At 31.6% G+C, this 15823-nt stretch overlaps 1 protein-coding gene across 1 annotated transcript in view; it reads left to right on the top strand.

Moving 5' to 3' along the window:
• LOC111142998 (dihydropyrimidine dehydrogenase) overlaps positions 1 to 15823 on the top strand; it is an 828681-nt gene that overhangs the window by 96957 nt on the left and 715901 nt on the right. The window contains exon 3 of the mRNA XM_022496386.1: positions 4785 to 4867. Within this exon, the coding sequence (XP_022352094.1) occupies positions 4785 to 4867 (83 nt within the window). The remainder of the gene's footprint in view (positions 1 to 4784; positions 4868 to 15823) is intronic.

Below are 15823 nucleotides of genomic sequence, written 5' to 3'. Positions count from 1 at the left end.
GTTTTAACAATTAAATCTCACATTTCCTATAGCATTGTGGGTCTTAAAGACAGTACCCTAATTCAATACACTTGTTTTTAAATAAAGAGATTCAGATACAATGTTTGATTTTGTTAATCCCTGTTGGTAAATGCAAAGTGTAAAAGATTTTGAACCATACAAAACAAATATATCCTGTCAGGGGACAGATTTATTTCTATGAAATGACTCCATTTAGCAAAAACGTGTGTGTGTGTGTGTGCGCGCGAGTGCGCGTGCTCATGCTTGTGTCTATATATTTAAAATTAGAGATTTATTACCAATATGCCCATAGCAATTAAATAGAAATATCTATTCTCACGTCTGATTTAGAAACCATCTGTGAGAGGCATCAAATAAAGGTAGGTGCTGTTTTCCATATCTAAAATCAAGTAGTAAATTTTGAAAAAAAGAAGGGTTATGAAACCTTCTGCTTTAAGATTTAAACATGTCTCTTAGCAGTAATTCATCTAAATTGTTAGAGTTGGCAAACCTAGTTGCAGAGGAAAGTAAGGAAAATTATGTGATGAAAGAGAAAATATGCATTGTTTTCTATTAATGGTTGAACTGGAGGGGTGAAGGAAATTAGAATCAGAAATCTTGAATTTGAGTATTGACTTTACCATAGAATACAATAGTCACATACTTGGAGTGCATTTTAAGTGAAAACAATTTGAATTACATGGGAATAATCTCAGTCAATGAACATTTGTTTTTCTTTTTGAAATATTATTAAGCTTTTAATTAATTTTCAACCATATATTCTTGTCCTGTGTTTAAAATATCATTAGCAGGGGTGCCTGTGTGGCTCAGTGGATTAAAGCCTCTGCCTTCAGCTCAGGTCATGATCTCAGGATCCTGGGATCGAGCCCCACATCTGGCTCTCTGGTCGGTGGGGAGCCTGCTTCCCCCCCTCTCTCTCTGGCTGCCTTTCTGCCTACTTGTGATCTCTCCCTCTGTCAAATAAATAAAATCTTAAAAAGGAAAAAAATATATCATTAGCAAACCAAATAAAAAAAGAAATTGGCTAAATAAATAACAGCACATCGAGGCACTGGAATATTATGCAACTTTAAAAATTGCATTGTGAGATGTGTTTAGAATTATGGATAGATACTATTCATATATTAAGTTTAATTATATGAAGGTTAAAAATAGTGCATTCCAAATACCAGATAACTAGTAGTTGTGCTTGGGTCTTTTTAGGTATTCATTTACTCCAAAAGGCATTATTTGAGTAGCAGTTGTTAACAGTAAGCTATGTTGTAGGTTGCATGTAGCGAATGGATGTAACTAAATTTATCACATGACTTTATTTTTTTATTACTTTGTGTACATTGTAAAAGTAAAGAAAACTGATGATTAGAAACTTCCTAGACAATTTGAAATAAATGAAAACTTTCATGAACTCACTGGCAAACAATTAGAGGAGGAAAAATCTTAATAAAGTGCATATTTAATAGAAATGTTAAGAAATACTGAAACAATCCTGTTTTACATTAAATTTCTTTTATTGTTAGCATTTATTTTATTGTAATGTATTAAGAAAGCAGCATAGTCAACATAAAATGTACAGATATTTCCAAAAGCTTTAAAAATTTTATTTGTTTCTGAATTATTTTGAAATCAAAAGAAATATAAAGCCACAACTGAAACTTTGAAAAACATTGGTAATTGTAATTTTAGAGAAGTGCCCTCTGGTAAGAGGAGGAGCCTGCTTCCTCCTCTCTCTCTCTGCCTACCTCTCTGCCTACTTGTGATCTCTGTCTGTCAAATAAATAAATAAAATCTTTAAAAAAAGAAAAAAAAAGAAATGGAATTATACAGTGTGGCCTTTTGTATCTGGCTTTTTCACTTGGTATATTTTTAAGTCTCATCTATGTTGTAGTATATGTCAGAACTTTATATCACACAATAATATCCTGTTACATCATTATACTGCATTTATCATGTTACCAACTTTTTGAGTTTTGGATTTTTTTTCTATTTTTTTGTCTATTATAAATAACGATGCTATGGACCCTTTGTATACAAATATGTATATGTGGATGTATGTTGCCTTTCATTTCCATTCTTATACCAATACCACAATGTCTGGATTACTTTAGTTTTAATGTCAGTTTTGAAGTCAGGAATTCCTTTATGAGTCTTTCAACTTTGCACTTCTGTTCTTAAGAATTTTTTGACTATTCTGGTCCCTTGTGTTTTTGTATGAATCTTAAGATCAGCTTGTAAAATCTGCAACAAAATGTCAGCTGGGATTTTGACAGGAATTGCACTGAATCTTCAGATTACTTTAGGGCATATCACCATTTTAACAATCTTAAACCTTATAATCCATGAACATGGGATGTCTTTCCATTTATTTTTGTCTTCTTTAATTTTTTTCTTGATGTGTTGTGCTTTTCAGTGCACAAGTCATATGCTTCTTTGTTTAATTTATTCAGAAACATTTATTCTTTTTTATTCTCATATAAATGGATTTTTTTTTTTCATTTTTGGTTTTATCTTTGTAACTTTACCTGTTTTGGACTTTATATAAGTGGAATAATTTTGTTATGTGTTCTTTCTCTTTTGTGTGTCACATCTTTTGCTCAATATTATGTATGTGAAATGTATCCATGCCCTCCATGTAGTTGTAGTGTGCTCATTCTTATTGCTATATAGTTTACCATTGCATTACTATATAATGATCTATTTATATATTCCACCTTGATGTACATTTGACTTGTTTCAGGTTTTGGCTATCTTGAATAATGTTACTAGTAACATTTTTGTACATGAATTTAGGTGAACATTTTATAAATCTGTTCTGGGTATATTCCTAGGCATGAGTTCAGCTTTTAAAGTACTTCAAAAAGCTTTACAAAGTGATTGTAACATTTTACAGTTGCAGTGGCAATGCTTCACTTGCTTTCTACACTAAAAAAGCAATTTGTATGATCTATATTTTAGTCATTTTCACAGTGTGTAGTGATAATTCCATTGATATTGAACATTTTTGTTTGTTTTTGATTAGTAATTTTGGACATTCTTTTGTATATAATGTTTATATAAGTCTTTTGCCCTATTTTTTATTGAGCTATTTGTCTTTTTTATATTTATTTGTAGGAATTCTTTATTTATTATAGTTATAAGTATTTAAAGTAGTGTTAAACTGGCCTAAGTATAGAAAATTGAGTACTGGTTCATAATGGAATCCAGAAATAGAACACATATATACTGTGACTTACTTTATGGAAAAGATTAATTACAGTGGGGAAATGATGCTACTCTCAATAATTAGTATTGATTTAATTACCTATATGGTGTGATTTCCTATCTCACATCATACACAGATAATCAGTCCCAGAGAACTGAACATCTAAATGTGAAAAGCAAAATAATAAAGTTTTATAAAAAATATAGGAAAATATTCATAACCTTGAAGAAGTCAAGTATTTCTTTAAAAAGCAATAACTATTAACCACAAATTTAAGTAATAATAAATTTGACCTCATTAAAAATAAATTTTCTTTGTGAAAAGATGCTATTAAAAAATTGAAAAGATAAGACATATAGCAGAAGAAGATATTTGCAATTTATATATCCAAAATAAGACTGTTATTCAGAATTCAAATTGTTTTAAATAGATTTGGTAATTTTCACCATTTTCACTGTAAAACATGTTAATGTGTTAAAAATCTTTGCTCTAATTTGACTGCTTTAAAAAAAAAGCAAGATAAAAATAGTGGTCTATATATTTCAGTAGATTTTAAATAAGTTAATTCTTATAAATTGGAAATTATTAATCTAAATTCTGTAATTTTCTAAAAACAGTGTTTTTAGTTAAAATTTAAAATGGAAGGAATGCTTTCATATTTAAAGTTTTAGCTTGTTAAATTAGCTAAAAGCTGAATCTAATTATTTTATTACCTAAATACCCCTAAATTCTATATGAAATCTAATATGCCAAAAGATTCATGGATACATTTTTAGTTTAAAACTTAATTCTATACTATGTTATGTTCTCAGAACTTATTTGGGTCATGTAACATTTAGTTTTATATATAAAAATGTAGTTAAGATTGTAATAAAAAATAAAAAATAAAAATTGTTAGAAAATTCAGTCCAGTAATGCTGAAAACCTGATATAATGTCACTTAATTTTAAAGAATTGAACTTATTTATTTTTAAACATATCTATGTATAAAATATATATTTATTTTTAAACATATCTGTATACATGTATTTATAAATATCATATATATAATTGTTATTTAAAGATCTCACTCTAAAATTTTGGTTGCAAATGTTGGAACTTTTATAATTATACCTGGGCTGTATCTTTCCATGTCAGTAACTGCTAATTTTTTTAGAACTAGTCATTTATCCTATATAGTTTGTCATGATTTCAAACTTACTTTTATTGACTTTCTCTTTTGAATTTAAACTGGTTTTGATATGCTTGAGATAATTTTAGAGAATTTTTAAACCTCAAAGCTTTAGGAGTTGTACTGATTTTGTATAAAATTAATTTATTCTATTTACCCCATTTTGAAAAATTGATAAAAAGACTTCTGTGATAGCTGTATCATAAGACATTTTTATTTTGTTACTGTTGAATTCACACTGTCAATTTTAATGAATCCCACCCAATTAAAGTGGTGTGCATATTTTTCATGAGTCCATAATCAATATAATCAAGTATATTTTTACATAATTGCATAGATATAGTTTTATCTCAGGATGTTGGAGGATTAATGTGTTTTTTTAATATGTTGCAGAAATGCGAGAAGCTGGAGAATAATTTTGATGACATCAAGCACACGACTCTTGGTGAGCGAGGAGCTCTCCGAGAAGCAATGAGGTAAGTCTGGGTCACCATAGCAACAGTCACAGATGTGGTAAAGAAAAAGTCATTCTTCATTATTGGGGGAACAAATGAGTTCATTGCCACCATTCAGCTCTGTTCTCTAAGGTATTAATTTGTCAGTGGAGAGACTTCCCTTGAGGCTGTACTTTGGTTTTGAAGCTGCATAAATGTTAAGCCTCAGTGCACAGTAAAAAATGTAAATGTTTAATTTGTTACTTAAAATGCTTAAGGGGTGTCTTGTTTTATATTTATACTAAACTGTGTGATTGAATGGAAATATTGTTCATCTAAATTCTGCCTGAATATAAAAAAATAAACAGTACAATGATGGTTAAACTGAGTAGTATTTTCTCCTAATTAATATTTAATTTAAAAAGAGGTACTTAAAATTTCATATTCTATTAGATTTTATAGGATTATATCATAGTGTTTTTAAACTGATTTACATTTTCACACTTTTATAAAGCATATGGATTTTTTTTCAAATACAGTGAGCTTGTTTTTTTTCTTTTTTCACTTTTTAACATTACTATTCTAAATATTTCTCTGAAGTCTTCCCAAACTTGATACCTTTTAAAGAACTTTTAGGAAGCTATCTTTAAATCCATCTTTTACTCGACATGAAATATGTGTGAGGAATAAAACTCATCATCCTCAGAGCTAGAAAACAACAAATGAGATTAATCTTAAAAGTTCTGAGCTAAACATTTCAGTGGGACAATTTGTTATATTTGTATAGAAATAGTGTATTTACTTCTATTTGGTCTGAGAAACTATAATTAATTTTTAAAATATATCTCCTCCTATAAATTTTTTTTTAGGATCTGAAAGTTAAAAATAATTTAAAAATAAGAGAAAGTATAAACCTTCCTAGAAGGGTAGCTTGGGTACAATTTTGTTATTGCTAGGACACAGTTACCATATACTTTAGTTTAGAAGCTGCTTTCATTTAGTAACCTTCCTTTTACTGTGCAAGCAGCAGGGGAAAGTAATTAAATTTAATAGAAGCTGCCCTCATTTTGAAGCCACTTCTATTTAAAACCACAGGGGGAGGTAATTAAATTTAATGGAAACAGTAGCTTCTACACAAAGATACATGGTACTTCTGTATAGATGATTATGATGTCACAAAAAGAGGAATAATATATTACTAGTACTGAGAAATTACCAGCTGGAGCAAGTGAACCTATTTTATTGTTAATGTCTTTACTAATAAAAAAAGAGGGAAAAATAGAACTGAGTATACAATAGAGAATTTGCACCTATAAAATGCAATCAGACATTCACAGAAGTTTTTGAAAAATAGTAATAAAGTAAAAATAAGGTATAAAATAGATTGTGAAAAAAAGCCAATGTAGAAATTATGAATGAACTCCTGTTTTTCAACATAGTCTTTATCCTGTATCTAAAACTACCACAGTTATAAGTTGAAGACGTCGTTTTTGTACATGCTTTTTACAATGATTTTGAATATATTAAGTGTCCACCACAATATTTATCTAGGAAACTACAGTTACTCTCTGCATCTTTTTATATGTATGCAGTTTGAAGTAAACACATAGGCACACAGGAAGACAAAGAGAATGCCAGCTCTGAAGCTCTGAATAAAAGAAGTGAAGCCCTAAAATATAGAAGGAATTACAGAGGGGCAATGTGAATGAAATGGATGTGACTGAGGGAAATATAATGAACAAGGAAGGGACATGTAATTATTATAGAAAACTGGTTAGCAAGGAAAACCGAACTGAGTTATGGGAGTACTGTGTACAAAGAGATTATTCTGCCAAATTTGGTAATACTTACATTTTAGAAAATGCCAGGATAATCTGCCTTTTAAAAAGTGGAGATGAACTAATAAGAAAAACAAGTATTACCTTGTTGGAGAAAGCTTTCAGTCACTCATGCTATCAGATAAAGCAGTATTCTAGATAATTTAAATTAGCTTTTAATTATATGGTTGTACAATGTACTTTGTTTACATAAGCTGCATTTTTTACATGTACACACATATTCATACTGTTTAGATTCACTAAACACGAATAATTCAGTAACCAAAGTATTCAACAATTTAGTATACTTTGGGCCTGCCACTTTTGTTTTTTGCCTTTAGGAAATGTAATAGGAGCCCATTCTTTTATATGTAAGATTATAGAAGCGTAGGGGAAAAAGTCGTGATACTCTGTGACTAAGAATAAGAGGAGAATGCATAAAAGGGCAAAAATTAGTGGTTTTCTCATCTGTGATCAATTTTTGCCTTATATGAAGGGTGTCTGGATCACAGAAAACTATGGAGAGGGTGAGAAATTTGAGGTAGGCCTTGCAAGACGGCCAGTTTTACAGGTAGAGGGGATAGAGTTGAGCAGTCATAGAGGCCTGCAGGTGCAAGGTGTACATCGGGAACAGTTAGTAGCTGATGTAAAGCAAAAATTTTCAAGCTCTTTTCTAAACATACGTTTCCCTACAAAACTCACATAGGCAGAATGTTTGGATCGGTAACATGTCTCCTTATAGGTCAAGAATCCTTGGGTGGAAATGAAGCAGTGTGAAGTTGGCAAAGGTGATGGGAGCAATTCAGAAGCTCAGGGTGCAAGAAGGGGCAATGGGAGACAGCTATGAATAATTTGCTGAAATCCTCAGCATTGGGGCTGTCCTTAGAAGGCTGGCTGGAAATATGTTCGTTACTATATTCTGGAGGCCAGTTACCTAGAATCTAGTTTGCTGTGATAAAGAATATAAATTATTTCAAGAAGTCATGTTTTTATGGAAGGAGGTAACAGAACTAAATATAAAAATTAGGATTTTGTAGAATTCTAATGGAGAAGAAGTTACAATGCAGGGATAGGTAACAGTCTTTCATTTATTTAATGAATTTTATTGGGTTTTTGTAATATACCAGGTGACAAGAATATAGAAATGAGTAAGAGACAATTCCTGCCCTCAAGTAGCTAATAGTCGAGTGGAGGAGACAAGTATAAAAATCAAATACTTGATGTAAAGACTCAAAGCCCCAGTCTTGAGTCCTTTCTTTGGTTCCCCAAATTCCATGGTAGCTTTGGTCTTAGTCCATGACATGGCCTAGCTCAGCTATGGGAACATTCTCTTCACTTGGAAGCTTAGCCTCTGTAGCAGCCCGTGGGTGGCTCCGGACACCTGCAGTGATGTTCTCGTTTTGAGTGTGTCTAGCCTGGAGAAGCTAGAACAGAAGAGGACAGAATCTGAAGATTGACATTTTTTGAGTGCTATGTTTGGGCACTGTCACCAAGTTAGATATCCCTTCCTGTTTATTAAAGTTCTACCATTTTTTATGAACATAGAACAGGAAAGAGGATTCTGTTTTTGCTTGGTTCTCTGTCATCTCATCCAGTCTCTCTTCATAGCCAGTCTTTGCCATGAAGTCTTGAACGTGTTCTTTTCTCAGTATCCCAGCTCATGAATCATTTTAGGCCCCTCCCATGCTTCCCTCTGATTCCAGATATGAGGACCTGTAGCCAGAATCTTAAAACACAAGAGGCTACAACCTACTCTGGAATGTACTGGCTAAAAAAGAGCCAGATACCTGATCAGGTTTTAGCTAACCCTAGAATGGGAAAAAAAAATAATTTAAAAGTTTGTGTTTGCAGCAGAATAGAAGGTGCAGTGGAGGGGATGAGAGAGCTAGAGAAATCAGTGACCTCACTAAGATAAAGGTGGAAGTCACAACAGAACAGGGGCATATTTTTGAGAAATATAGAAATATTTCGAATGTAGATCTGATGAGACTTTGGCTTAGCCTCAGTAAATCATAACCTTGATTTAATCTGTGCTACTCTGTTTAAAACCTTTTAAAGTATCCTTACCCTTTTTGAATAAATTATAGCTTATTTGTGTGCCCAACTTGAAAGTAAATTCCATGAGAGTGGGAAGATTGCTATTTTGCCCTTGTTTGTATTCTTAGGCTCATCATAGTATTAGCGTATAATAGTGCTCAATAATTATTTGTTGAATTCTCGATAAAGATAAAGATAAGAAGGAGAATCACTAAGGGCAAGTCAACTGTTTTTATTTTGAATATTTGGATATACATTAATATATATAGAGAAAAGAGGATTAAAGAAGAGTATCTTGGTTTTCAGATGTATTTGAGATGGCTCTGGCAAACTCATGTGTAAATTTGCAATAAGCAGAGGAAAATATAATTCTACAACTCAAGAAAAATACTGGTGGTTGATGTGCACATTTGGGACTTGTTAAGTATCTTGATTCTTGTAGCCATAGGAAAGGATATGATTTCCAAGAATAGGACATCAAATCAGACAGGAGGAGAGTCTAACCAGATGCCTAAGAAATTATTGGGCTTAGGAAAATGTGTGTCACAAAGAAACATATTTTGAGATTTAAAAATTATAAATAACTTTCTCCAGCAGAGTTAGTTGGAACTGTAAAATGGTGTGCCTAAGAAAAAAAGGGTGGGCGTCATTTCTGGCCTGTGTTCTGTGGCTTCTGGAGATATCGAGAGCAGTGCTGCACAGTAGAAGTTTCTGTGGAGTAGAACGGTCTTTAGTAGAAATGTTCTATGTCTGTGTTTTTTTAGCATGATTGCCCCTGGCCACCCATGGCTACTAGGCACCTGAATTATGGCTACTGTAACTGAAGAACTGAATATTTAATTTTATTTAACTTTTATTGATCTTAATGTAAATAGTTGTATGCAGTTAGAGGCTGTGGTTTGGACAGCACCCTCCAGGGATATGTTTGAGTTGCTAACCTGATGTTCGTCCATCTCTCACTAATGGGATTCTTATCAGTGGAGTGAGTGGCTAGGGTAAGGCCAAAACCATGTTCACACATATCACACATACACATCACACACTGGCTCTCTCAAAAAATGAAGGGTACAGGATAGATTCATTACATGGTAATGGTTATAAAACCAAAATTAACAACAATGACTTGATTTGGAGGAGGTAAGTGACTATTATTCTTCAAGAGTATTAACATCAAGAACACTCTAGGAATTAATAAAATAATTTAGTAATATGGTCAGATTTAAGATAAAGATGGAAATTTATGAGGTGTTCTATGTATTACCCATAACCAGTTAGTGGTTGCAATGCACGATCCTGTGATTTTATTTATATTACAGGTACCCTGAATCATCCAGGACATGCTGAATCACTGAATAGGTGGTATAAGAGGTGGTTGTTTTGTTATCTGGAAAAAAGAAATCATTTTACATGTTCACCTCACAGGTGCTAAAGATGTTTCATGTATATTAAAGAGCTAAATGAAATAAATGAAACAGCCAAAGTCTACTAGACATGGAAGAGACTTTTTTTTTTTTTTTTTTTGAGGTTTGGATGGGGAAAGAGATGATAAGCTAAAAAATAGCTGAAGAAATCACTAAGCTTTGCCTGCATTAAAAAAGCTTCTGTATGGAGAAAGAAATCATGAAATTAAAAGACAACATCAGTGTACTATATTGCTGTGTGTTTAAAAGATTCAGAAAGATTAGGAGCTCAGTGGATAATTGGCAAAGTATGATTAAGAAATCTTTGAAAATATTCAACTGTAACAGCCAACAAAATATAAGTTATGTAAAAAATGTACTAATTTCTTGATTACTGACATTACTGCAGTTCAGGGGGGGAGATTTTTGAGTCCTAGCACTGGAATGGCAAGACAGCCATTTCTCATTCTCAGAGCTCAAGAAGAGTGGAAATGATTGCTGCATTTAAGGAAAGGATTGCGCCAATAAGTACGAAAGCCTTAAAACAAACATACCCTTTCCACATTAATTTAACTTCCTGAAATAGATTATACAGAAGGCTTAGAAATTATGGACAATCTGAATCTGTTTCTCAAATTATTAGACCATAACAGCAAACAAATTGAATAGAACCTAGTAATACACTATTAAGGAGACAAGGAGATGAGTATTATATATGTAATACATATGACTTATATTTTTATATACATGCATATGATTTTATATTTATATATAGATATATAAGGTTAAATATATTTATAAAATAGAGATTTAACATGTTTTATATTTAACATGTTAATATATTTGTAAAATATATAGTTAACATATCTTATATACACACAGTGGTAAATTGTGGCATATTTAATTCTATCTGGATATTAAAATGATCTTTACCACAGTGTTTTTAGTAACACAGAAATCCTCATGTTAAAATGTTCACTGAAAAATGCCAGGAAACAAAATTGCATGTAGAACATTATCTCCACTGAATATAAAGAATGCAGAGGAAGAAGAGGAGATTAAAATGTAGTAAAATAGCTATTATATTTAGGTGATGGGCGAACAGATACTTTTTTCAGGCTTATAATTTTCTGTTCTAAATTTTCTATAATGGAAGCATATTATGAATGATTTGAAAAATAATGAGGTAAGAAATGGAGAAATGGAAAGAATGAAATATGAATACTAGGATAAGTGGTAAAAATCAGATTTTAGACTCCAACTGTGATTTTAGGTAAATTAATCTTTTTTAGTCTTACTTTTTTGTAAAATAGGTTTAAAAACTTAATAGGATTGATATGAAAAACAACATTAATAAAATGAAGGTATAAAGTATTATCTTTGTATACATTATTTGCATTTAATGGTGTTATACTGATTATTTCTAAGAATTTACATATGTCATACATAATGGAATTACCTGGAAAACTTCAGTGTAGCTTTAGAATGTAGAATACTAGAGGGAATATTTCTTGTCTAACTTATGCAGAGTTTACTATAGTTCCATAGCTGTGTAGAAATATTGTACAGGATTTCTAAAAATGATGACACAAGAAAAAACATTTTAAAGACAGGAAAAACTGCATCTCTGGGTTAAATCTCTGTCTTTTGTATGATACTAGGGAATTTAGAGGTAAAATTCACAACTTCTTTTCAACATATTTTTTTCCTTATCGCTGCCAGTTCAACCTTCTTATCATGCCAAAGTGATTTGATTTCTGTATTATCATATTTTCCACCTGTCTTAGACCCTGTAATAAATTCTAAACATCGAGGGAGAAACGTGGAACCTTTTTAACATTGTGTCTCTCTGTCCCCCTTTCAGTTCCAGAGGCAATAGTGGGACATGTTTAGTACATATGTGAAATTGGAAGGTAATTCAGTTGAATAACTTGAGAAGAGGGAGTGTCAAATTCTGAAAAAGGAATGGTACATATAGTTCATTAAGAAAAAAAAGTAAATATATGGTATGAAGTTTTTAGATAAAGACTTAATACATAAAAATAGAGATTGGTGAGATTTATGGTTATACCTCTATGGCAAGAATATAAATTACATTTTTGGAATATGAGCATTGCTAATAAGGGGTCAGTATTTTAACTGCAGAGCCAAACCTATTCAGTGACACCATTTATATTTAGATTTTTATTATTAGAGATGAATTTCCAGGACATACATGAAATTTATTCTTCCTTTTTGCTTAGCTTTGTCACGTGTTAGGAAATCCGTCACTAGATGGTGATGTTGAGTTGCACAGTTTATGTTTCTGGCTTTTTTTCTGGTGTGTGTAATAGTAATTGTAGGTGGGCCATAAACACAGCCATTTATACAGAGTTAAACAAAGTGTAACTATATAAGCTTGGAAAATAGTTTTAAGAGATACAACCACATTCTAAATATTATTTAAGTCAAAAGGTTAACATTGCTTTAATGTGCTTGTTTCTTTACTTCAGACTCATTAGACTTTGGGAGGTGGGAGACACACAAATAACAATCTAAACTTTTCATTAAAGACTCGGGTCTTAAGGAGAGATCCAGTGACATTTTTAAAAAGAAGTATTTCCCAGTTTTTCTCTTCTAGACGTGTTAGTCTAAAAGGTGCATCTTTAATTTCACTTCTCTGTTAATATCCAGTGGTAACGGGACTGTTTACCAACTGAACTAAGGGTTGTGTTACTCCTGGTACCTAGCTGGTTATTGTTACATTAATGTTTTAGTTATATTAAGATTGCATCCCTTACTAAACATAATGGTTAAATTACACTGATACTTCTTTAAGTAGTACCTCTACATGAACTGCAGTAAAAACTGTTTCTATGAGTAGTTTTGTCTATCTGAATAAGATTTGAAGATAAGAATATTAACATCATCCTACTTAATCTTATTTTTATAGATAAATTTGTATGTATGCCTATATTACATATGTATAAATGGGTATGTTTGTATATGTAAATGTGTACTTTCTATCTCTCTGTCTAAATCTTCCCTTCCCAGTCAAGGAAATCTTGCAGTATGACAGTATTTTGAATTTGGAGATTGCTGTGCTTTTGAGACACATCTCTTAGGATTACAAAGACTTATGTACAAGGGGGTTCAATGAAATTCTTTTATGACAGTAAAAAAGGAAAAGGGAGGAGAAGACAACCTAAATATTTATGAATAGTGAGTTAGATAATTTTAAAAATGAATGTAGGGCATGAAAAAATTTGAAATGTCATTGAAGTAAAATATAAGGTGAGAAAGTATTAACAAAATACTTATAGCAACATTATCAGGTTTTTAAGTAGTATGGACAGTAAATACAATTTTTTCAAAATTCTGGATGCGTTATATAATGTTATCAATGATTATAGATGACAACATCTGATACATATTTTTTGCTTTCAAAGTTTTTAAAAATAAACATTATAATCACAAATACCATGTATATGTGCACATTTGTGTTTGTTTTTTAACTATATGAAAAGTTTGACCTGTGAGATTAGATTCAGAAGCAATGTTTAGTTTTTTATTTCAGTCAGATTTCTTGATCCTTCATAATTACATTTCTCCAAGTCCTCTTTCACTAAGGGATCAGCAAGTATCTCTCTAGAAGGTAACCCTCCTCAACTGGGTCAGCAAATTATAAGAGTATCTTCTTGTTCTTCTATGCAGAGGAGACTATCTTGTCTTTATAATTTCTTACATAAAGAGGCACATGTTCCACCATGCCCAAAGTAGGTTCCTACATTTGGTCATCTAACATATGCAAGTGGCAACCAAGCTGTGAATATCTTAAGATTTCGTGAAATCTAAACACAAAAGTATGCTATCACTTTTTCTAGATAATGATGATATGACTACTCTAATAAATATAGTACTGGAATACAGCTTAGAAAATGTTGGTTAGGCATTAGGGAAATGATTAATTACTTAAAAATATATGAAATTAATTGAATTTGGTTATATATTCTGTGTAACTAAGTTCATGTAATTTGTGTAATATGAGTATATGTATATATATATATACATAGACACATTTGACACACAGATACATATGGGTACAAACAAACATACATTTGGTATCGTCTATTTATAGTATAAATTATGAATGTTCCTTTCACTCACTACAGAGGCGAATGAAAGCAAGACTTGTCATTTAAATTTTTTTTAATGTTTTATTTATTTATTTGACAGACAGAGATCACAAGTAGGCAGAGAGGCAGGCAGAGAGAGAGAGGAGGAAGCAGGCTCCCTGCTGAGCAGAGAGCCCGATGTGGGGCTCGATTCCAGGACCCTGAGATCATGACCTGAGCCGAAGGCAGAGGCTTTAACCCACTGAGCCACCCAGGTGCCCCGTCATTTAATTTTTGATGGACCAAAGATATTTTAATTTTTTCACTATTCATGGGAAATAGGAGAAAAGTCCTGTATTAATTCTCAGTCATGTTTATTAGTAAAATTAAATATATGCTTAGCATTAATACCTCTGACTTATTTATGGATTTGGTGGTGATTGATATATATGAATTTGGAACTATGTTGATTTACAAATCGTTTTCTCTACTTTGAATTTTTTTTTTTAAAGCAAGACACTTTTTTTTTTTTTCAGATTTTTATTTATTTATTTGACAGACAGAGATCACGAGTAGGCAGAGAGGCAGGCAGAGAGAGAGAGGAGGAAGCAGGCTCCCTGCCGAACAGAGAGCCCGATGTGGGGCTCGATCCCAGGACTCTGGGATCACGACCTGAGCCGAAGGCAGAGGCTTTAACCCACTGAGCCACCCAGGTGCCCCTCTACTTTGAATTTTAATTAGAACTTGAATATGAGAAATATTGATCATATACCTATCAATGATAATTTTTTTAAAACAATAGCACAAATGAAATCAGGCATAGGTTAATTTAATTATATATTTATAAAATGCATTATCGTGTTTATTAATCTAAATATTCATTCACTCATTTAACCTGGTACCTGCTATGTACTAGACACTATTAAAAAGGAGTATTTATAGAAGAAAATCTAATTAAAATGGTAACTACCATTTTTTGACAACTCAGTAGCTTTGAATGATAGACCAGAAAAGAAAATATAAATCATTGGTAAATTGTATGTTTATCTTTAAAACAACAAATTAGCAGCAGTATACATAAATAGAATTTAGCCATACTAACAAGAAAATTTCATTTTCCCCTTAGTAGCTTAAGATTGTGTATTAAAGACTAGAAAGGAAGGGATACAGCTTTTGTTTTGCTACCAAAGAAAAGTGCAGAGCTAAGTCTTACTCTAGAATGCTTATCATTTTAGATACAGACTTTGAATGAGCAGCTAATAGCTAAAATTATTTAGGAGATAAAAATTGGTACTGTGAGGATTAGCTTTAATTTTAAGTATCCATAATTGAAGTGCCACATTATGATTTTAATGTTATGATAATCTTGTTAACAAGCTGTTGTGTATATACTATCATATTTTAATGTAGTTGCAAAGCTTAAGTAAACCATAAAGTAAATTGCTTTTTGAATCAGGCTTTTACAAGTGGAAAATTAGTGGTTTACATGTTTTGAATACGTATTTCGTAATTATGCTTGGCATTTTCCACAACTTAAGAAGAATAATAGAATAGGTTTATAGATAATACATTATTGTTCATAACACATTGGCATATTTTGTTATTGCCCATTCTAATTAGCTTGGGTTTATTCCACATGTACTATAAAAT

Source organism: Enhydra lutris, unplaced genomic scaffold (assembly GCF_002288905.1).
Source record: "Enhydra lutris kenyoni isolate GAN:26980312 unplaced genomic scaffold, ASM228890v2 scaffoldscaffold9, whole genome shotgun sequence".
NCBI lineage: Eukaryota > Metazoa > Chordata > Mammalia > Carnivora > Mustelidae > Enhydra > Enhydra lutris.
This window is presented reverse-complemented; position numbering and strand designations above follow the sequence as displayed.